Raw genomic sequence first — 22,548 nt, 5'->3', positions numbered from 1 at the left:
ACCAATCCCAAGAGGGCAACAAACTAACATGCTAAAAGCAAAACTAATGCGAACAACTAAAACTACTAGCCCACATCACCACAAATAGCCATAAGCCCAAACAAAGCCCACAAACCCAACATAACCAAAACCCTAAATCAACCCATGAGCCTAAACGAACCCTACCTCCATCACCTGAAGAAGCGCCGTCGCGGCCACACCACCACCGCATCCGTAACATAAGGAAAATATGATTTCCGGCGATCTATCTACACATAAGAGCGAACAAATAAACGAAAACAACAACTTTGCCAAAGAACAATTGGGTGATTTGCAACAACCCCCGTCAAAGACGGTGTATAATCAAATTTAAAAAACATGAGTGGCATTAGGGAGCGGGTTTTGGGAGTAGGATTTGATTGAGAACTTAGACTAAAAGGGGTGATGGGGAACTTCAATCTAACCATAGCTTAGAAGAAACCCAGGGGCTTTTTATTCAAAATGCCACAATGGACTTTTTCATTCAAAATGCCCCAGTGGACATAGTCACTCAAAACGCCCCAATGGACTTATTCACTAACCTAAAAGGAAAAGATGATAAGAGAATAGGGGGGGAGGGGCAATGACGCTTCTTCCTCCTCCCCCCTCTATGGAATTTTTCTTTAGGACTCACAGAGGGAGAGAGCGGCTAGAGTTTGGGAGATATAATAGAAGCTCAATATCTCTTAAATAGCTTCCGTTGCATAAATTAAAGTAATCTAGGTTGTGGCTTACATAAATTTTTCAAAATAATAGCACATTTTATTCATCTAGCAAAACAGCAGAATATGTCTGAACCCTATATTTTAGAAGTAGAATATCATATTCTTATTATTATTATTTTGAAGTATATCATATCAGTTTTGGACCTTGAAATGAACCCTCAAAACGGGAAAGCAAGTAGGTGGAGTGAATTGTAATCTGAGAAGGTAATAACCCTATAATTGTAAATGAAACATGAAAATCACAGAAATCAAATGACTGATTCATTTCAACTACCAAAATAAATTTTAAAAAATTAAAAACCTGCCTATCATTTGAAAGCTAAGAGTGCTATATAATCTGATCACTGAATAAGAAAACCGCAACCTTAATACTGGTTCCTATAGCTGCATTTGAAGAATAACATCAGCGGGATAAAGGGTTTCAAAATGAACAATTGTACAAAACCACTTGGGAAGTCCATGAATCATAAGTTGTTGAAACTCCTCGCTTTCTGTGTTATATGAAACCAAGACTCCATTCTCATACTCTAGCAATATCTCTCCATTCCTCAGGGATCATAAAACCTGTATTTTACCTTTGCTTAGAGTTGGCCTCTTCCATATTCTTGAGCTTGGACGAGAATTTCTTCTTTCTCTTAAGCTTCTAAACAAACTCTCCCCAATTACATATTCCTTGGTCCAAGACTCCTTTGAACCATACTCTTTCATCATCCATATATCAATTTTTCCATCATCATGACAAACAACAGCAGAGAGACACCCTCCTAAGACCACAAGATGAAAATTGCATATGTTGAGACTTCCACATCCCGGACTCAATCTCCCTAAACTTTTCCTCAGCTAAATCGAAACAAACAATACGCAAACAAGGACCGGGTCGATGTTTGTGGCGCGTTGTCACCCAGTGAAGATTACCGTTGACTAATGCCTCGGATGATCCTTGCTCAAGCTTGCAACGAGGAAAGACCGAAATTCTCCAAGCGTTCGAGCCAAGAGTTAAAACTTGGACACGGGACTGTAGAGGCAGCTGGTGACCTTGGTAGGTGTTGTTTAAGTATGATATCCAAACAATCTTGTACTCCATTGTGGTGGGGTGGAAACCAAATCCAAATGCTACTTCTTGTTGTTTGGGGTATTGGGTTGTGTTTGGCAGCCGAATGTAATTTGTGGTTAAAGGATTGAAAACCAGAAGAGGGTTGAAGTAAAGTGAGTTGGAGATGCACAAAAGGCCGTTACACGAACCAACAACATGGAACTCGGGTGCAACATATCGGATTTGTGCATTGATCCTTCTCACATTGTTCGTGTAGTGCTCATGATGTCTAATTTGGCTGCTTTCAACGAAATGTAAATTGTTCTGGATGGGAGAATCGCAGTGAAGAATGAGACATGGGTTTCTCTTATTTGCTATGGCCTGGTACATTATAAGGAGCCGAGGGTCATTGCCTAAGGCACGCTAAGATCGACACACACACTTGATTTGCATTAGGGAAGTGATTGGCAACCTGGAAACTATGTCGAGGGCAACGTCAAGGGGAAGCTTTCCATGTTTATGCCTTCAAAGGAAATGAAAACAGGACACACTACTTATGAAGGGTGCAAATTGTTTAAGCCAAAAGCATATTAGGGAAAGGAAGAACTCAATTCCTTCAAGGCATGGTGGACGATCAGGGCTTCGATGATAACGAGATATGATTTTTTTTTTTTGTCTTCATCTTGAATAAATAATACAAAGTGACAACGTTTTTTTATATTAAAATAGTGTATTATATGACTTAAAGAAATCATTAGGCAAACACTACGTACAAATGGAGGCCTGCACCAGTTGAAAAGATCAAGAAATAACAAAACAACAACAAAGCGTTCCACTTATTGCAACCTAAAAGGTGTGGATTATATTACTAATCCATTTTGGCCTAAGCGTTTGTATATTCTGTTTCATAATGGTCTTTTTGTCCGCTGAATTAGGTTCTGGATTAACTTTTACATTTCATGTTCGAACTTCAATGGCATCTTAGTTGTGTGCGTATGAAAAATCCCCCTCTTTAGTTTAGACTATTGCTTGTTCTCAAAATAAAAAATAAGACTATATGAACAGGAAATTGAAAATGCTAGAGAGAGCATATTATTGTACTGCTTCATATATTATACCACCTTCTCCAGTAATTGAAAACTTACAATTAATGCACAAACAAAAATTTAAATTTGCATATGTACGGAATCTTTTAAGTCTCAGCTTCCCTAGAATCTAACGGTATCAACTTTTACAATCCCCAAACCTATTTTAATATATCCAAGCAAAGTAATAACTTTCTATCTAGCTAGGTCGTTTTTCACGATCAGTTATAATCTATACTAGTTTCTTATAACTTCCTGCTATACAGTGGCAATGGGATATTGGAGAAACATTGGCAACAAAATGTGTGCACAATATTCCCCTCAGGCCACAAAATCTGGCAACAATTGAGCAGCGAACCTTTTTCTGCTTCGCATGTCCATGTCCTCATAATCGATGCCGGAATGTGAAGGTTGTGGATGGTTGATTGCACAAAAATCAGCTTCTCCTCCTGTGTTAAATCTCCTTCCCAGCTGATCATGAATATTAATTTGGCCATGGTTGGAGAGAAAGCTTTGTTGTGTTCCTGAGAGAGAGATGTTTTCACGGTGAGGAAGGCCTAGAGTGAGGGATACACCATTTCCATGAAATCTTTGTGCCAAATGCTCCGGATTCATATCAAACCTTTCTATCTCTGGAATGGGGTATGTGCCAAAACCATTGGCATGATCTGTAGTGATTTCTCTATTTGTTTCGTTCACTTTCATGTCGGTGTCCATGGAAAGAATGCTACTTGGAGAATTTTCTATTTCAGAACTCTTTCGTTTCTTGGGACTTCCTTGCATGTTGGACATTCCCACAAGGTTAAATCCTGATTGTGATTGAAGAGACCCTGCCATGGGAGACGCTGACAATGAAGAATTATTCGACTTCTCGTTTGGAGAAGGATGCTGGTTGCTAAAATTTTCATGCGTCGACCGGAACATTTGATCATCAATTCTAGTGGAAGCACTCTCTCTTGGAGTTGTTGAACCTGACTCCTTGTAATTTGCAGTGTTCCTGGAACCATTTTTCTCTTGTTCCTTTGTCTCCTCCACGTACATCTCTTCAACCATTGGCTTCCAAAGACGAACTCGGGCATTAATGAACCAGTTAGAGACCTGCTTTGTAACTTTAATCAGTCTATGGCCTTTAACGTTGCAAAACTTTAATGACAACCTAGTAAATACCTACCTGACTCCGAGTAAGCCCGGTCTGTTTTGCCAGCATTACTTTGTCTGAGTCCTTGGGATAGCTACAAACCCAAGTAGAAATTTGTTAGTTTGATATGTCCTATAAACTGTACTAGAATTTAATAATAGACCGAACTGGAGATTTTTTAGGGTTTTTAGCACGACCGAAGCGTCGAATTAATTCGAAAAAGTACTTACGGGTGAAGGAAGTGCTCGAAGAGCCAGGCTCGAAGAACGGAAACAGCTCGTTCAGGCAATCCTCGCTGGGGTCTCCAGGGATTATGCTGGACCATTCCCAACTGTTGCAATGCCCGCTGTTGCCTTACATGATTGTCTATGTACTTGAGCCTTGAACCCTCAATCTTGGCACCCAAGCATTCTTCCTCACCCAAGTTCTTGCTGCTGGCTTTGATTTGAGTTGATATTGCGTCTTTGAGGCACCGGAATTGCTTGGAGATTGTCTCTAGGGCAAGATGAGTGTACGATTTTGCTGAACCAAAACCTGCGGCTTGTTCGAATGAAGTGATCACAAACTGCATTTGTTGGTGGTACTGTCTGTATCTTTGCTCCACCTTCATAACAAAGACAAATAAATAAATAAATTAGCATATTTACAGAGCTGCACGACAGTTTTGGCCAATGGACCCTGTTGAGACCAAAACTCACTGCAAACAAACCAAATGTACGAAAAGGTGACAAAGAAAATGACCCACTTTAGTTCATTTCTGTTGTATAGTTTTTTATTGTTACATATGTCCGTTTTATATATATATATATATATATATATATATATATATATATTTTATATGTGTATACATTAATTAATGAAGGGGTCAGCAGGAAAGTTTGGTAACTACATGAAACAGACACAATGGTCCCAGATCCCCACCCACTGCAATTAAGCTCCAACTTTCGTTTTCCTTTTCTCTTTTTCTTTTTCCTCCCCTATCAAACTTAAAGAGTATTATAGTCCACCACCAAGTGGCTACTTTTCAATTCTGATTCACGTCATGTTATCGTCACAAACAATAATTTTTTCATCTTTCTTGAATCGACTTAGTTAACATCTTAAACCTTTTCTTTTCTTAAACGTCGTGTAATAATCACAAGCTAAACACAAATTAGTAAATTAGATTCCCTTGACAAAGGTGGTCACATTTACGTAATGGACCCACCAGCGGGACTAGAGCTAATAATTATAAGCCTGACTAGTGCAATTCTGCCCAACTCTTGTCCAAGTGCCAGGTGTGTTTTTTCTTATTCAATCATTCACTAGAAGTGTGGTTGAATTACATCTTTGGATAAATTGCACAAGACATCAAAAACAATCGTGCTTAACAAATGAAACTTTACAGAATCAATATGACCAATGAAAACACAAAAATAGCAAAAATTTTAATAAAAGAATGAACATAGAATTTAATAGTACCTCATCAAGCATGCTGACAAGTTTTGCTTTCTTCATCTGGAGCTCCTGCCTCTGTGCTGTGTTAAGCTCAGCTCCTTGCTTAACACCACCACTCGAACTAGCTCCAATCCCAGCCGTTGTTTCTCGACTCACTTTCATCTTATCTTTAATCCCACCGTCCAATTCATCGGCGTTGCTTCCCTTTCCAACATGAACAACCTCATCCAGAAGCTCTTGAGCAGCCTTTAAGTACTTGGACCCCAAAAGCACACCTGAAAATCCATGTGACATAGCCGACACCGACGACAGAGAAGACCCCTTGGCCGGGACATCACGCTCGGTAGGAAATGATGATGGCCTGTAGTTACTATTATAACCTGGCTGCTGATGAGTTGAGAGGCTGAGAGACAAACCCTGTTGAGTAGTTGCACTTGTGGGGGACACCGCGGAGGCGCCGACGGGGGTTTGGCCACCCAATGGGCCCCACAAGTTGTAGTGAAGCCGAGATGGATCAGTTTGGTGCTGCAAGGATGGAGGGCTGTGATCGTCCGAATTGTTTGATCCAACGGCCGCAGAGTGAAGCGGGATGCCGACTAAGTGGTGGGTTGTTGGAGGCGGAGTGTGATTGAAAAGAAGCATGCTAGGAGGTGTAGGGTTTTGCTGGGCACTGTCAGAGAAGGATGGCACGTAATTGGGGTTCATTAGATAAAGTGTCTGGAGAGCATGATCAGTTGGGGCTTGGATTTCAGAGCTTCCATGGTGAAAGAACGTTGCCATGGAGTAAGTACTTCAAGCTCTCCTTTGTACGGACATATATAATCTTACTAATTGATTTTGATCATCAAGACCTAATTAATATGCAAGATCCAGCCGGTAGCAATATTAATCGGTTAATCAGTGGTCCTTTGCAAATTGTTGAACAAGCAAGATCCTGGAGAAAAAAGCAACAAGAATCTGCAGATCTCAAACAAGCCAAGAAAACCCATGAATCAGAAACCTCAAATTATATCTGCCTAAAATAGTGAGAGTCGTTTTATTTAGACCCAGAAAACTTCTGAAGAAAAGGAGGGGTGAAGTTCACCACGAACTATATGTAAAATTGAGAGAGAGAGAGAGAGAGAGAGAGAGAGAGAGAGAGAGAGATGACTTTCAAGGATTGCATAGCTAGATGATGATGAAAGTAGTAGCTAGTGACACAAAGCGCATCAAAGATCATAACAAATTTAAAGTAATATTATAAAAAAGACTGAAAAAAATTGAAAAAAAAGAAAATTATATATACGGAACCCATCAAGGGCCTTTTGCAGAGAACAGGGGGTTCGAGTTTTGTACCATCCAATTATGGTTGAAAGTTGAAACACACACGAGTGGATGGACTGATGGATTTTCATCTGAGCAGTACATGTCAGTGGATCTAACAGTCTACTATCGTCATCGGAGCTATTTACATAACAAAATCTCTTTAGGCTTTCGTTTGGAGTTGCTAGCTCTTGTCAGACTCAAACCTCCATCTCCTGCAATTCTCTCTCTTGCTGAAAATGATAATAAATAAATAAAAAGACAGATGGGGCTTTCATAAAGCTTCACCACATAAGATACCCCTCATTTTCTTTTTCCTTTTTCTATATAATTTAATCATTATTCTCACCCAAATAGAGTGTAGAAATAATGCATACAACTATATATTTTGGTTCATATTCTTTTTATGGAATTAAAATAAATAAGTTGAAAAAATTTCATTGCACTCTCGTATTTATCTTTCATGCAGTGTATTTGGTTAGGTTCTTTTGTTTCATGGATAAAAACAAGAAAATTCCAGCACCAAGTCATTGATGCAGGCACGTTTGATGTGAAACTATGGAAATTTTTTTATTAAAAAAAATAGATAATAAATAGTGAAAGATAGAGAGATGTGAAATTAAAAAAATGAAAGGAAAGTGGGGTAGGAGATGGAAACAGCTGCAAGACGAGGAAACGTCTGCTTCCACCCCATAGGGCTAAATAATTGAGTACGATAGAAAGAGTGAGGTGCATGCTTGGGTTGGGAAGTCCCTTAGCTTTTGCCAACTTTAAAAATATCTCTTTGTCTCTCACTTACTTTTTAATTTCATATTATTTTCCTTTTGTAATTTTTGTGGTTGGAGATGCGAGAGTTGAAGATAATGCATCTGAAAAGTTTGAACACCAATGTAAATGCTTTTAACCTATAGGTTTAAGGACAAAGGAAAGGAACTTGTAAATTGAGTATAGCCAGTTAAAAGGGGTCTTAATTTATAAATTAATGGTTTAGTTAGTGGTTGTGATAGTGAGGCAGATAGTTGTATATTTTTCGCTCAAACTTCATATGAAACTTAAAGTTTTATTCAAATTCTATGTTTTTCTCAACGTATAATTTCTGAAGAGTCAAACAATATATATAGAATATTTTTAGATATATTTCATTCTCCGAAAGGAGGTATTTATAATACAAGGTTATAAACCCTAGTAGGGTTATACTAGGAAATAAGAAAAATCATAATTACATAATATCTATACAAAAAAGAAATAAATAAAATCCTAATAGAATAAGAAAGAAATATCCTAATATAACTAGGATATCTCGCCAACACTCCCCCTCAAGTTGGAGCAAAAACGTCACGCATGCCCAACTTGTCAAGCGAGTTGTGAAAGATACTAGTAGAAACAACCTTCGTAAGGATTTTCGAACTGATACTCAGAACTAATGAATGGGAAGAAAACAATCTCCGCCTCCAACTTTTCTTTAATGAAATTTCAATCAACCTCCACATGCTTTGTACGATCATGTTGTACAGGGTTATGAGCAATTGTAATCGCAGCCTTATTATCGCAATATAAATCCATTGGTTTCTTAGACCCAAAGCCAAGATATCTCAATAATCTCCTCAACCAAAGTAACTCACATACACCATGGGCCATTCCATGATACTCGGCCTCAGCACTAGATCGAGACACCACCTTTTGTTTTTTGCTTCTCTAAGTAACAAGATTACCACCAACAAATGTAAAATACCCAGAATTAGAACGCCTATCAGTAGCTGAACCTGCCCAATCAGCATCTGTGTATCCTTCCACATTTGTATGACCATACTTGGAAAACATTAACCCCTTGCCAGGAGTTACTTTGAGATATCTCAAAATACGCGTCACAGCTCCCATATGATCTTCACTAGGTGAGTGCATAAATTGACTCACTACACTTATTGCATATGCAATGTCAGGACGTGTATGAGCTAAATAAATTAGTTTCCTCACAAGTCGTTGATAGTGCTCCTTATCAGTAGGAACTTGATCAGGATATAACCCCAACTTGTGATTCTGTTCACTAGGAGTATCAATTGGTTTACAATCCAACATTCCAGTTTCTGCAAGTAAATCTAAAACATACTTCCTTTGAGACAAGAAAATATCATGCTTAGATCTGGCCACTTCAATCCCGATAAAGTACTTTAAGTCACCTAATGATTTCATCTCAAATTCGGACGCCAAATATTTCTGGAAATTCTGTATTTCTGCCTGATCATCTCCAGTTACAATCATATCATCAACATAAATTATTAAAGCTGTCAATTTACCTTTGCAACGCTTCAGAAATAAAGTATGATCCAAATTACTTTGTACATACCCAGACTTCCTCATAGATGCAGCAAACCTCCCAAACCAAGCTCTTGGAGACTGCTTTAATCCATATAAGGATTTCCGTAGTTTGCACACCATACCCTCCTTAGAGGTTACAGGGATACCTGGCGGAGGATCCATGTATATTTCTTCCTTGAGGTCACCATGGAGGAATGCATTTTTGACATCAAATTGTAATAGAGGCCAATCATGATTAGCAGCCAAGGACAAGAGTACGAGCACAGTATTGAGCTTTGCTACTGGAGCAAAAGTCTCCGTGTAATCCACTCTATAGGTCTGAGTATAACCTTTTGCTATCAATCTTGCCTTGTAACGATCAATGGAACCATCAGCCTTGTGCTTCAGAGTAAACACCCATCTGCACCCAACTGCCTTTTTTTCCTTTTGGTAAAAGGACTAGCTCCCAAGTGGCATTCTTGTTTAAGGCTTCCATCTCAACATGCATTACATCTACCCATTTAGGGTTTGATAGAGCATCCTGCAACTTAGTTGGCACACATACACTAGATAATTGACACAAATATGTTGCATATAACTTAGATAGACGATGAAAGGACACATAATGGTTAATGGGGTATTTATATTTGGCATGTATATTAAGGGAATATTGCACTTTAGGTTTACCACGAGTAGTGCGTGGGGGTAATGGATAAGTAGACACGTCATTAGAAAGTACCTCATCACGAGTTGATTGGGACAGTGGCAGGGCAGATAGGGGTCTTATATCAATCTCATCTTCACAGGAGTCACTGATATCATTGTTACATTCTACTGGCAAAGGGCAAATCTCATCAAGGAATTTAACTGGCGACCGGTCGTGACCTTCTGGCCGACCGGTCGGTTTTGCATAGATTGTTGTTTCGACGGCACTTGGTGACCGGTCGTCACCTTCTTGGCGACCGATCGGTTTTGCACAGATTGTCGTTTTCACGCAGTCATCACGCATCGTACTGGGTGACCAGTCGTCACCTTCTGGGCAATCGGTTGGTTTTGCACAGATTGCCTGCGATGCCTCTGTACATTCAAGATTTTCCATTCTGAAATTCTTCAATTCACTCCCCCTCTCCCCCTGAATTGGAGAGGAGGAAGAGACATAATACGGTACTTCTTCATGAAATGTGACATCCAAAGTAACATGTACCTTCTATGAAGGAGGGTGGTAGCACTTGTAACCCTTCTGAGTGGTAGAATAGCCAATGAAGACACAGCGGAGAGCACATGGGTCAAGTTTACTCCGTTGATGGGAGTAGACATGAACATAAGCAACACACCCAAACACCTTCGGAGGTAGCTTAGAGACCGAAAGCGGAGGAGTATGGGCACATAATATATCAAGCGGAGTCTTGAAATCCAGAACCCGACTAGGAGTACGATTAATCAAATAGGCAGCGGCCAAAACACCATGTCCCCAAAGATGGTGGGGAACATACATATCCAACAAAAAGGAGCGAGCAACTTTAAGTAACTGACGATTCTTACGTTCAGACACACCATTCTGTTGAGGAGTGAAAGGAGTGGTAGTTTGATGAATGATACCTTGATCACGGAAGAACTGGGTCAATGTATGATTCACATATTCACCTCCGTTATCAATTCGAAATACTTTAACACTGGCATGAAACTGAGTAGACACCATAGCACAGAAAACAGGAAGAATATAGGCAACATCATGTTTATGCTTCATCAGATATACCCATGTCAAGCGAGTGCAGTCATCAATGAACGTGACAAACCAACGGAAACCATGAGAAGTCACACGGGAAGGGCCCCATACATCAGAATGTACTAACTCAAAAGGCAATGCAGCTTTATTATTACTCAAGGGAAAAACAGTACGGTGACTCTTAGCCATTACACAAGTCTCACATTTGAAGCTAGACTCATCACATGAACTAAATAATGAAGGAAACAAATGCTTAAGATAACCAAATGACGGATGTCCTAAGCGACGATGCCACAGCCAAAGTTGTTGCTTGTCTTTGACACTGCCACCATGGACTTTATTAGAGACACACCTACGAACTGTTGCAACCAGTAACTGTAAGTAATACAGCCCCCTATCCGTTTACCATGCCCAATCTTCTCGTGAGTCTTGAGATCCTGAAAAAAATAATGGGTAGAATAGAAAGTAGCAGAAGCGTTAAGTGTATCAAGTAAACGCCCAACAAACAACAAATTGCAACAAATATTTGGAACCAAAAGGGCATGGGACAAAGATAAAGAATGAGTAAGGTGGATGGTACCTTCACCGATAACTGGGGAATGTAAACCATTAGCACTAGTAATATAGGGGTCACGAGGGTTACGAGACAACTCATCAAACATATTATCATCATAAGTCATATGATCAAAAGCACCAGTATCAATTATCCAAGTATTAGAACTTATACCTAGCATGGTATCGGAAGCACATAGATTTGCAGACGGGGCCGGAGGACGGGTCTCATCTTAAGTCATAATGCAGGCGACCTTGGGACCGTACATACGAGCTTTGTAGTCAGCAAACCAATCGGGATAACCATGCTCCTTAAAACACTTCTCAGAGTAGTGATTCCCATTGCAATGACGACATTTAGGAGGACTGTCAAGAGAGCTATGGGTAGAGTCAACAGGACGCGACCCAACAGAAGGAGAAAATTTTCTAGATGAGGGGCGACCAGCGCCACGTGCTGTGCGACCAGTCGTTGACATGCTGGGTCGACTTTGAGGGCCATGGAACCTCTTTCCAGCATAGCGGACTGACGAGTGTCTTCCTCCATGACCATGGCATAGGCTTCGAGAGGGGCCGAGATAGGACTAAGAGCAAGGATACGGCTACAGGCACCATGATGTGGTGGATCAAGTCCTCCAAGAAAGTCATAAACTCGATCGGCTTCAAGTTCTTTTAGACGATGAGCCCCATCATCAGCGCAACTATATTTATGTGGATGCAGACAATCAATCTCCTGCCATACAGCATGGATTTCTCATAAATTCACCATTCTGACATGTAAGGATAGACTGCCATTGGAGTTGAAACAGACGAGAACTATTCTGAGTCATAGTATAGGTCTTCAGGGCTGCCTCCCATATATCATAAGCAGTAACACCATGTTCAAACAAGGCATGAACTGGCTTAGTCATGGAATTGAGAAGCCATGACTGCACCAGGCAATTATCTTCTTTTCATTCGGCATAGGCAGCAGAATCTGAAGACGGAGCAGGCTTCTTCCCATTGATCCAACTTGCCATACGACGACTAGTAATTGTAATATGGACACCACGAGACCAAGAGGCATAATTGGAGCCATCCAATTTGTCAGAAGTAATCGGGATAGAGTAATCACGCGAGGGACGTTCCTCCTTTGTTGCAGACGCACTAGCACTCACCGTGATTTTGGAATCATCATCCATGATAGCAACGGAAAAAGCACAACACGAAATAGATACGACAAACACAACACAGGCATGGACACAAGAACCCTAAAAGAAATTAGGGCACACGAATGGGCACAACACACACAGAAGTCACGAGAAAGTCATCTCTGATGCCAAGTCAAACAATATGGGTAGAATATTTTCAGATATATTTCATTCTCCGAAATGAGGTATTTATAATACAAGGTTATACAAACCCTAGTAGGGTTATACTAGGAAATAAGAAAAGTCATAATTACATAATATCTATACAAAAAGGAAATAAATAAAATCCTATGAGAAAGAAATATCCTAATATGAACATAAATGTCAAACACAAGGACAAACTCAAAATATTACGGGTTGGTGTGGAATCTGATGTAAATCAAAACCTTTTGAATATCGGGGAGTGAACATTACTTTCTAGTTTGTGAAATAACGTTTGAGGCTATTGGTACTATTCCATTACCTCTTGTTGCTTTCGAATAAAAACTATGCATAAAGTTTTTTTGTTTTTTTGCTGCCATGAAAATTCTAATCTAATCCGTTTTAACTAAATAAAAAGAGCTTAATATATTTTGGGAGTATAACACTGGGGACATAGGTGTTATATTTTCGACATCCTCAAAGTACGTGTCTGGATTTTTAAGATGTGCCATATACACTGAAAAACTTCCTATTTGAGATTTTAAAGTTATCAATACATCTATTTCAACTTCGACGATTTAACATGGGTACCTTTATTTCAAAACTTCTGTTTAGATGGTTTTTTAATTCACTAGAGAGTTCATGGGCACTAGACCTAGGCTCGAGTTGAGTTGGTTCAGTTTTGGGCCCAACCCGAACACCGAATCGAAACCTTCAGTGTGCTCTTTTTCCAACCTGAACTCGAATCACGTAAGTGAAAAACCAATCACTTCATGTAACCAGACTTTATGGTTCGGTTGGGTTTGGTTTGAGGTAAATGGGCAGTGTTCAAATTATGCCCATTTCTTTCAGCACAAAACATGATATTTAAATCAAACCTCGGCAGCTAAAAATCATATTTAAGCACATTCCATCTATCTCATACATAGCAAATAGTTGGGCATCCATTCATCCTCCTAAATATCCATCATCAAATCAAAGGTTCAATCCCATTACAAAGCAGCAATATCTTCATGCAATATTCATGTCATTAATATTTCCATTCATCTACTTTACATCCACTATGGCAATTACAAATTAAAGGCAAGAACATGAGAAGTCAATCCCAATTTAAATTACAAACCAAATAAAGGGTAATTTAATATGTTCCATTACATTACAAAAATAAAATATCACCAAAAAATGTAATGGAACATATTAATGGTCCTTCATCTTGACTGTTGCTGCTGCTGTTATAGGACTCAAAGTCTTCAATTTAAGGTAGAGACAGAATGATTAGTACATATGTTTTCTTTTCCAACCATTTGCAATTAATGTTTCCATTTCTACCACGTTGAAAAACATAAATTAACATAAACGAAGTTAAACAAAACCAAATACATGAAAAAAAAAAAAAACAATACAAAGCAAGAAAGCAGCCCTTACCTTTCTCCATTTTCTCCAAAGTTATATAAAATTCCAATTCATCTTCAGTCGGTTCTTTGTTGAAGTTAAAGCTAGCAGCCCTTAGCCAATCATTGAAGCAAATAAAGGTCTCCACTGTTTTTGGAGTCAAAGAAGCCGAAAAGGATCCACAACTCTTTTCCCAACACTAAAGGCAGCCTCTGATGAAACACTTCACACAGGGACAGCAAAGATATCCTTTGCAATCTTAGATTGTACAGGAAACCTTGGATGGTTTTCTTTCCACCAATCCAGCAAATTAAACCCAGTATTTTTTAGGATTCTCAGGAAGCTCCAACAAATATTTATCAACTTCATTCCCAATTTGAACCACATGTTTCTCTTTTCTTGATGTCATAAATCTTTCAAGCCTTTCATCACTGTAAACAATATTTGTTTCCTCCGCACCTTCGAAATTAGCCTCCACATAAGCTTGGGCAGCAGCTAGATCTTCTTTCTTGTACACCTCGTACAACTTCATTATAAGATCCTTCACCCCACTTATCATCATATTAACTTTGGAAGCATCCTTTTCCAAATAACCAAAGGTAAAGTGGACATAATCCACTTTGTAACGGGGATCAAGAACCATAGCCACTATTAGAAGTTGGTTCACATCCCCAATATTACCCCAACACTTGTCATACTTGGATTTCATTGAAGTGTAAAACAAGGATCCTCACTTGTCATCATTTTCTTCAACAGATCAACAATAGAGCACATCTCATGGAAGGCTACATGGGAAGTTACCGTCTTATAAGTACTAAGCTTCAAGGTAGCCTCATAAAACCTTTTCAAGAGCTTCACAAAAACTTTGCATATTCCCAATCCACTACACTTGCGGGACTCAATTTTTTTCTTAAACTCCCTTGCGTTTCAAGCCTCCGTTTTTTCTTTTTCTTTTTTTTAGCCTTTCGTCCTCACAGTGTCCAAGGATTTCCTCAAAGTAAGATGCAAAGTTTGAGTCCTCCTCTTCCAACCTCTCAAAACCTTTTTGCAATTTTAAGGCTGCCTCTAGCATATCATAGGTTGAATTCCACCTTGTTTTACACTCCAAGGGCAATAAACATTTTGTTATCATTCTTTTGCAAAATCAAACATTGCCTAAACTTGTCCAATTGAGATGGTGAGTATCTTGTATACATACAAGCTTTCCGAATACTCTTGATTGAATCATTCAACTCACACAACCCATCAAACACAATCAAATTAGTGATGTGAGCACAACACCTCATATGTAAAAAGTCCCCATTCAACAAAAGAGTGCCCCATTGGCCCAATTGCCTCTTCATATGCCTAATAGCACTATCATTAGCGGTTGCATTGTCAAGTGTGATAGTGAATACTTTTTCTATGCCTCAATCACTCAAACACTTTTTTAGAAGTCTCCCAATGGCATCACCTTTATGATTTTTAATCTGACAAAAGTTTAGGATCCTTTTGTGAAAATTCCAGCCATCATCAATAAAATAGGTTGTGAGAGCCATATAATTCACATTTTGTAGTGAAGTCCAAGTGTCCGTTGTAAGAGAGACTCTTTGTGAATTTTGAGATATGACACTCTAGAGTTTTGTCTTTTCTTCTTGAAAGGGAGACCAAACATCTCTAGCAATGTCCTAAGAGAAGGTGGATCAAATCTAGGTTGTAGCTCTTTCACAAAAAAGTGAACCCAATCCCTTCCATATGCCTAAAAGGAAGCTCATCAATTATTATCATCTTCACACAAGCAAGTCTACTTCTCTCTTTGCTATATGTATGTGAAACTAAGCCTTCCTTATCAAATGAAAGAACCTTTTGTTTGTTGTCCTCTTTCAATGGAGAACCCCATGTGCATTGAAATTTCAAATGTTGCGATAATATAGGTGTGCCATTTCTTACCGGATAACATGCATAAGATTGATGGTAATAATTGAAAAAACTCTAGGTCTTATATCACTCCCCGGTTCAACCGTGTCCTTAGTAAAATGCTTCCAAACCTCCGATGCTTTCCTAATGGGTACTTTCTTCTTAGGAATTAGAGGAAGTGTAGATGTTCCCCTTTGAACTAATGGCTCAGTGGGAGTAGTGGTAGGTATAGGACTAGGACTTTCATTTAGGTTCGTGAGAGATGTGTTAATGGTAGGAGTTTGAGGACTTCCTTCCATACTTTCTATTTTCAAGCCTATAGGCAGATTTATACAATGAAAAGATTCATAAACACAAGATAAATACATACACAAATTTTCATTTTTTCCCATAGACATTGAAAACGAAGAAAATAACAAAGAGAGTAGAAGAGAAAGCAAGAGGAAAATAATATCAAACTTGTGATAACTCAAATTACAAGTTTATATTAAACATTATAAATAGATAACTAAACTGTGTTATTATTCAGATTTGTATATTGATTACATATGCACAAGAAATTGTGATGGTTTTCAAACATATATTTGTTAATTTCTAACTTGTTACTAGTAATCTTGAAGAAACTTAAGAGGATTTGTAGTATGAGTCCACAAAAACATATCTATAGCTTGATCCTATGCAGATGCAACCTGAAGCTATTTGTTTATATAACTCACATTATTTAATAGTTATTTTTTCCTAAATGTGTGTCAATAGCAAAAGAGGTTTACGAAATTCTAAGCCACCGTGGGTGGCTAGAGTTTTTGCCACTGTTTGCAACAGTTCATGAGATCTGCATTGGCTCCCTTCCTTCATTAGCCATATTTGAGCACTCTGAGCGCAAACCTAAACTCTAGCTGGCTCTCTCTGATAAATAGAAGTTTATTCAATTAAGCTCCTTTGCACTTAGAATGGAGCCAATGCAGACAGATTTACACAATGCAAATTCTAGTTGTCTCTCTTTGAAAAATGGAAGTTTATTCAATTCAGCTCGTTTGCATTTAGAAAGGAGCTAATGTAGATAGATTTACACAATGCAAACCCTAGTTGGCTCTCTCTTATAGACATATTTACACATATTTACACAATGAAAAGATTCATAAACACAAGATAAATACATACACAGATTTTCACTTTTTCCTACAGACATTGAATACAAAGAAAATAACAGAGATAATAGTAGAGAAAGCATGAAGAAAATAATATCAAACCTTGGAGCCCGTTTACAGTAACCCAAATTTTACTCATCAATCAATATCAACTAAAAAGGTGAAGTAATCATTCAATATCAATATCAACTTTGGTACACACTAATTAAAATAATATGTATTTAGCCCATGTTGCTTTATGAAGGGAAAACTAAAGTTCTCCAAAAAAACGTATTGGTCTTTTAAGACTTACTTTTTCTTACTTTTTCCTATAGTATTTTAGCAAAATAAGAGAAATCCAAGTATGACAAGTGAAGATCCTTACAGTCTTCCTAATACATGCACACAAATATGCAAAGAAGATTGTAAATAAAGAAATTTCCTTTTTTTGAGCAAATTGTAGTTGGTGTTAGTGAGTGAGATCCAGTCTAATTTTGGTGAGAGAGTCAGATTCGATGAGAGATGAGATATGAGATCAAGATCAAAATCAAAGCGTTTTTATGTATACTTTTGATATTAGTTTTCGCACGTGTGTTTTTGTTCTTTATACTTGCATTGTTCATTAACCAATTTTTTACTACCAATTAATGAATGACATATTCTTAAAGATTGTATATGTATAGGGAGATGGAACGATAACCTTATAAGTAACAATGTCGAAATCCACCAACAAACTGGAATCCACTAGAGAAATTGAGTAAACCTCAAATATATTGATTGAAAATAAGATGAATGATCCAGGATGCTCCAACGCACTCCTTTTATACAAGAGAAACCCTAGACTTGCTTGGAAAGTTAATGAGAACCCCTAGACTTGCTATGAAAGCTAATTAGAAAACAAAAAGGACAATAATAAAAGTTTCCCAAAATATTCTAAAAACTTTAGACGCTAAAAAGTCAAAGTAAACAATAGGATTTGGTTAAAATAGCTCATACATAACAGCAAAGTAGTGCATTGCATTTGTCACGCCGTTCTTTTCAAAACGATAAAACATGGGCCCGATTCTGAGCTCATGGGCCATACTAGCACAGATTGGACTTTGTTGTTGCGATTATGTGCGCTACTATCCATCTGTTCCTCAATCAACTCGGCCATATGTTCTACATCAGTGGCTTCCACTTCGAAAGAATTCGACCCTGAGTTATCTTCAAGATAGAGCATATCATCTTTATTGAATGCATACAGGTCAGCAACATTAAAAGTGCTTGATATCTCCATAGATGGGGGAAAGTCCACAACATAAGCATTGTCATTGATCTTCTTTAGAATCTTGTAGGGACCATATTTGCGGGGCTGTAACTTGCGATGAGCACCCATTGGAAACCTCTCCTTCTTCATATAGACCATGACGGAGTTGCCTTCATTGAACACCTTGACTCGCTTATGTTTGTCTGCGGCGGCTTTGTGTTTAGCATTGGATTTCTCTAACCTCTCCTTGACCTCATTCTTCACTGCCTAGACATTTTCTGCCATATTCTCAATTGCGGTACTTACACCATGGTTCTTGGGTAGCTTCACTAAATCAATCACATGGTTAGGAACGAAACTGTAAACCAAAGCGAAAGGTGATTTTCCTGCGGCACTATGAACAGCGCTGTTATAAGCAAACTCCACTTAAGGCAGTGCGTTATCCCACTATTTGGGTTTATCTCCATAGATTCTATAGATCATGTTACCCAAATTTCTATTAGTAACTTCTGTCTGGCCATCAGTTTGGGGTGCGATTAAAGACGGTTCCAAAATCTTCCATAAAGTAACTCAGAAGTGACTGAGGAACATGGTGCCACGATCAAAGATGATGGATTTTGGTACTCAATGCAAATTAACAACCTCCTTGGAAAATAATTTGCCTATGCTAGCAGCATCATCGTCTTCTTGCAGCGATGAAGCACGCCATCTTGGAGAACTTGTCAACAACAACAAAAATAGAATTTACTCCCCTTTGTGTATGAGGGAGTCCCAACACGAAGTCCATGAAAGGGTCCTGCCAAATATCATTAGGCATAGGAAATGGCATGTAAAGACCAGTGTTTTGAGACTGGTCTTTAGACACCTAACAAGTGTAGCACTTTTGCACAATTTTTCACACGTCCTTTTTCAATTGTGGCCAATAGTATCGCTTCTTCGTGCCAGCAATTGTTGTCTCTTCCCAAATGTCGACTCAGGCCGCTTCTATATAAATCTCGAATTAGCTTCTCCCTCAAGGATGTCTCAGGAATACAGAGTTTGTTGCTCTTAAATAAATAACCATCCATGAGGTGAAAATCTATAACAGGTTGGTTGCGAACACACTTGAACCAAATCTCCTTAAAGTCTTCATCGACTTCATACAGCTCCTTCAAGAACTCAAATCCCATAACCTCTTGAGCCATAGTAACTAGCATGTTTGCTCTTCGGCTCAAAGCATCTGCCACAGGATTAAGGGTACCTGATTTATGTTTAATCACAAAAGGGAATTTCTACAGAAAGGTACTCCACCTTATATGCATCTTGCTCATGGATTTCTGACTGTTGAGAAACTTTAAGGACTTGTGATCTGTATATAGTACAAATTCACGTTGCACCAAGTAGTGCTCCCATTATTTCAAAACACAAACCACTGCATAAAATTCCTGCTCTTAAGTACTCCATTTTTAGCAAGCTTTACTAAGTTTTTCACTGAAAAAGGCCACTAGTTTCTTCTCTTGAGACAAAACTGCACCTACTCCCACCTCACTTGCATCACATTCGACCTCGAATATCTTCTCAAAGTTAGGAAGGGCTAAGACCAGTGCTGTGCATAGCTTATGCTTAATAAGGGTGAAACTCTTCTCTTGCTCATCACCGCGCTGAAACTTTCCTTACTTTAAACACTCAATGATTGATGCAGTAATGGTGGTAAAATCACAAACAAACCTTCGATAAAAGGTAGCCAACTCATGAAAGCTCCGTACTGTTCTCGGGGTAGGCCAGTCATTAATAACTCGCACCTTCTCTTCATCCACCTAAATGTCATCCTCACCAACAACATAACCCAGAATGAGTAATTTATTGGTGCAAAAATTTCACTTTTTTAGTTGATGAAAAGTTGGTTTTCCTCCAAAACTCGAAGGACCTGTTTCAAATGCTCAAAATGTTCTTCCATGATTCGATTGTAAATCAAAATATCAACAAAATACACCATAACGAAAGAACCAATAAAAGGACGAAGAACCTAGTTCATAAGGAGCATAAAAGTACTTGGCGCATTTGATAAGCCAAAAGGCATCACCATCCACTCATACAAGCCATCCTTGCTTTTGAACGCAGTTTTCCACTCATCACTTGGCTTGATGCAAATCTGATGGTAACCACTTCAAAAGTCTATCTTCGAAAAAACCTTAGAACCCCCCAAAACATCCAGCATGTCACCCAACCGTGGTATTGGAAATATGTATTTAATAGTAATTTTGTTGATCGCCCTACAATTAACTCACATACGCCTAAACCCAGTAATATTGGACACGACCCGTTAACACGACACAAATTCGCACGAAAATAACAGTATTTGGGTCGAGCTTAATAGGTCGGGTTGAAAACAGGTGGACCCTTTAGTCACCTGTTAAGCTAACGGGTCGTGTCTGTATCATTCACGAATCACCCGTTAACCCATTAAGAGCAAGGGAATTTTTGTAATTTTCATTCTAAAATAACCTAGCTTCAATTGAACCTTATGTTATTCCCTCCTCAGTGCCGCCGCTCACTCTCTATCTTTCTCTCAAGAAAAACAAAAGCTCTCTCTTTCTCTCTAGATCCAAACCAAACCATCAACTACCTTTCCTCTCTCCAACGAAAAGGTATGAAAATCTCAAGTCATTTGAGAGTTTTAATTTTCATTTATGCATCAGTACCAAAGTGAGATTGTCGTGTGAGTCTGATCCAGTATTCACATATTTATCTGATAAATCTCAAGTTATCAGACATGGGTTTTCAAATAGCTTAATGGGAATGTGTTTGTCCTTCATTTCTTTATCAACTTGCTGCACTATTTTATTAATTTCCACTTTGAGAGTTTGTTATCACTCTTGCATTTATCTGATAAATCTCCCCATAAACTTTTATTAATTTCCACTTCGAGAGTTGGAATATATGCATTAGTTTATACTTTCCTATTTTCTTTGTTTTATTTATTTGTTGGTTTAGATGAAGACTTGCTAATTTTTTTTTAAAAAAAAAAAATCAAACAACTGCAACTCGAAAACCAAAGAATATATTCTACTTTTGTCTTGGCAATGGCAATGTTGCTATACAAATATGTGTGTTATAATAAACTCATTCAGTGGTGTTTATAAGGGGGACCATTCATCATGTTACCATCCATGAGTTTTATTTATATTATTGCAATTGATATTAAATTTATGTTTTTTTTTTTTTTTTCTTTTGAAGCTTATGGATGTTACAGAGAGTACCGAAGCTAAGAGACTCATAGATGAGGAGTCTATTGATGTTTCAATGGGTGGGATACAAGTATTGCAAATGTAGAAGATAAAGAGTCAAGCCCTATAAGCAAAAAGCCTAAAGGCATCAATATTGGTAAGAGAAAATTGAGATCTCCTGCTTGGGAAACATTTGATTTATTGCCTGGCGTGCTAAATGTAAAAGTTGTGAGACTATTTATGTGTGTAATAGTAGGTGTGGGACCGGAAATTTGTTGAATCACGCTAAAAACTGCGTTAAGAAACCACATGATGATGTGAAACAGTTACTTATGTCATCATCTAGATTGCATTCCCCTAAATTTGATCATATCAGATTTCGTAACTTGTTAATGGAGACAATCATAAAACATAACTTGGCTTTTAGCTTTGTTGAATATGAGGGAGTTAGGGTTTTCTTTGCTTATGTCTCACCGGATATTAAGTTGCCTTGTAGAAATATTGTTAAGGCACGTGTGTTGAGGATGTTTAAAAGTGAAAGACAAAAACTTCAGAGTTTGTTAAGCTCAGTTCAGGGAAGAATTTGTTTAACATCAGATTTATGGACCTCTCTATGTACTGATGGCTATCTTGCTCTTACTGCCCACTTTGTTGACAAAGATTGGAGATTACAGAAAAGAATTATCAACTCTTGTCATATGCCTCCTCCACATTCTGGTGTTGCATTATTTGAAAAAATCAATACATTGTTAACTGAGTGGGGGATTGAGAAGAAGTTATTTTCTATTACTCTTGATAATGCTTCTGCAAATACTGCTTTTGTTGATATTTTGATGAATCAATTGAACTTTAGATCTCTTTTGTTGATGGGTGGTAAATTTTTTCATTGCATTGTTGTGCCCACATTTTGAACTTGACAGTCCAAGATGGACTTAGAGAAATTGATTCTTCAATGACAAAGATTCGGGAATGTGTCAAGCATATAAAGGGATCCAAGGCAAGGAACACTACTACAAAAAAGCAAAAAGACGACGGTAAA

The 22,548-nt window shown here is 38.2% G+C and overlaps 2 protein-coding genes across 3 annotated transcripts; both read right to left on the bottom strand.

Annotated features, from left to right (window-relative positions):
* Positions 1-2,845: 2,845 nt before the first annotated feature.
* Positions 2,846-7,122, bottom strand: LOC117631474 (BEL1-like homeodomain protein 1). 2 transcript variants are annotated; one of them, XM_034364640.1, is made up of 5 exons: positions 6,772-7,122; positions 5,461-6,393; positions 4,230-4,603; positions 4,033-4,093; positions 2,846-3,959 (listed from the first exon to the last, which is right to left on the bottom strand). In XM_034364640.1, exons 2-5 carry the CDS (start codon positions 6,214-6,216, stop codon positions 3,183-3,185), a joined length of 1,968 nt encoding a protein of 655 aa, XP_034220531.1. In that variant the 5' UTR covers positions 6,217-6,393; positions 6,772-7,122; the 3' UTR covers positions 2,846-3,182. The 2 variants fall into 2 exon arrangements, with proteins under 2 accessions (XP_034220531.1, XP_034220532.1); XM_034364641.1 differs by having other exon boundaries at positions 5,461-6,370; positions 6,772-7,075.
* A 7,219-nt stretch (positions 7,123-14,341) lies between these two features.
* Positions 14,342-14,740, bottom strand: LOC117630283. The gene has a single exon (XM_034363028.1). The coding sequence runs from the start codon at positions 14,738-14,740 to the stop codon at positions 14,342-14,344; it is 399 nt and encodes a 132-aa protein (XP_034218919.1).
* Positions 14,741-22,548: the final 7,808 nt, after the last annotated feature.

The sequence above is a fragment of the Prunus dulcis genome, chromosome 6 (assembly GCF_902201215.1).
Source record: "Prunus dulcis chromosome 6, ALMONDv2, whole genome shotgun sequence".
Lineage (NCBI taxonomy): Eukaryota > Viridiplantae > Streptophyta > Magnoliopsida > Rosales > Rosaceae > Prunus > Prunus dulcis.
The sequence above is the reverse complement of the archived record's forward strand: the minus strand, read 5'-3'. Positions and strand labels throughout refer to the sequence as shown.

Coding starts and splice junctions, on each gene's coding strand:
- LOC117630283 (XM_034363028.1), bottom strand. CDS start 14,740: ATGAAATCCAAGTATGACAAGTGTTGGGGTAATATTGGGGATGTGAAC.
- LOC117631474 (XM_034364640.1), bottom strand. CDS start 6,216: ATGGCAACGTTCTTTCACCATGGAAGCTCTGAAATCCAAGCCCCAACT. Junction 4,094..4,229: donor TTCGAGCACTTCCTTCACCC/GTAAGTACTTTT, acceptor TTGGGTTTGTAG/CTATCCCAAGGACTCAGACA. Junction 3,960..4,032: donor CCGGGCTTACTCGGAGTCAG/GTAGGTATTTAC, acceptor GTTACAAAGCAG/GTCTCTAACTGGTTCATTAA.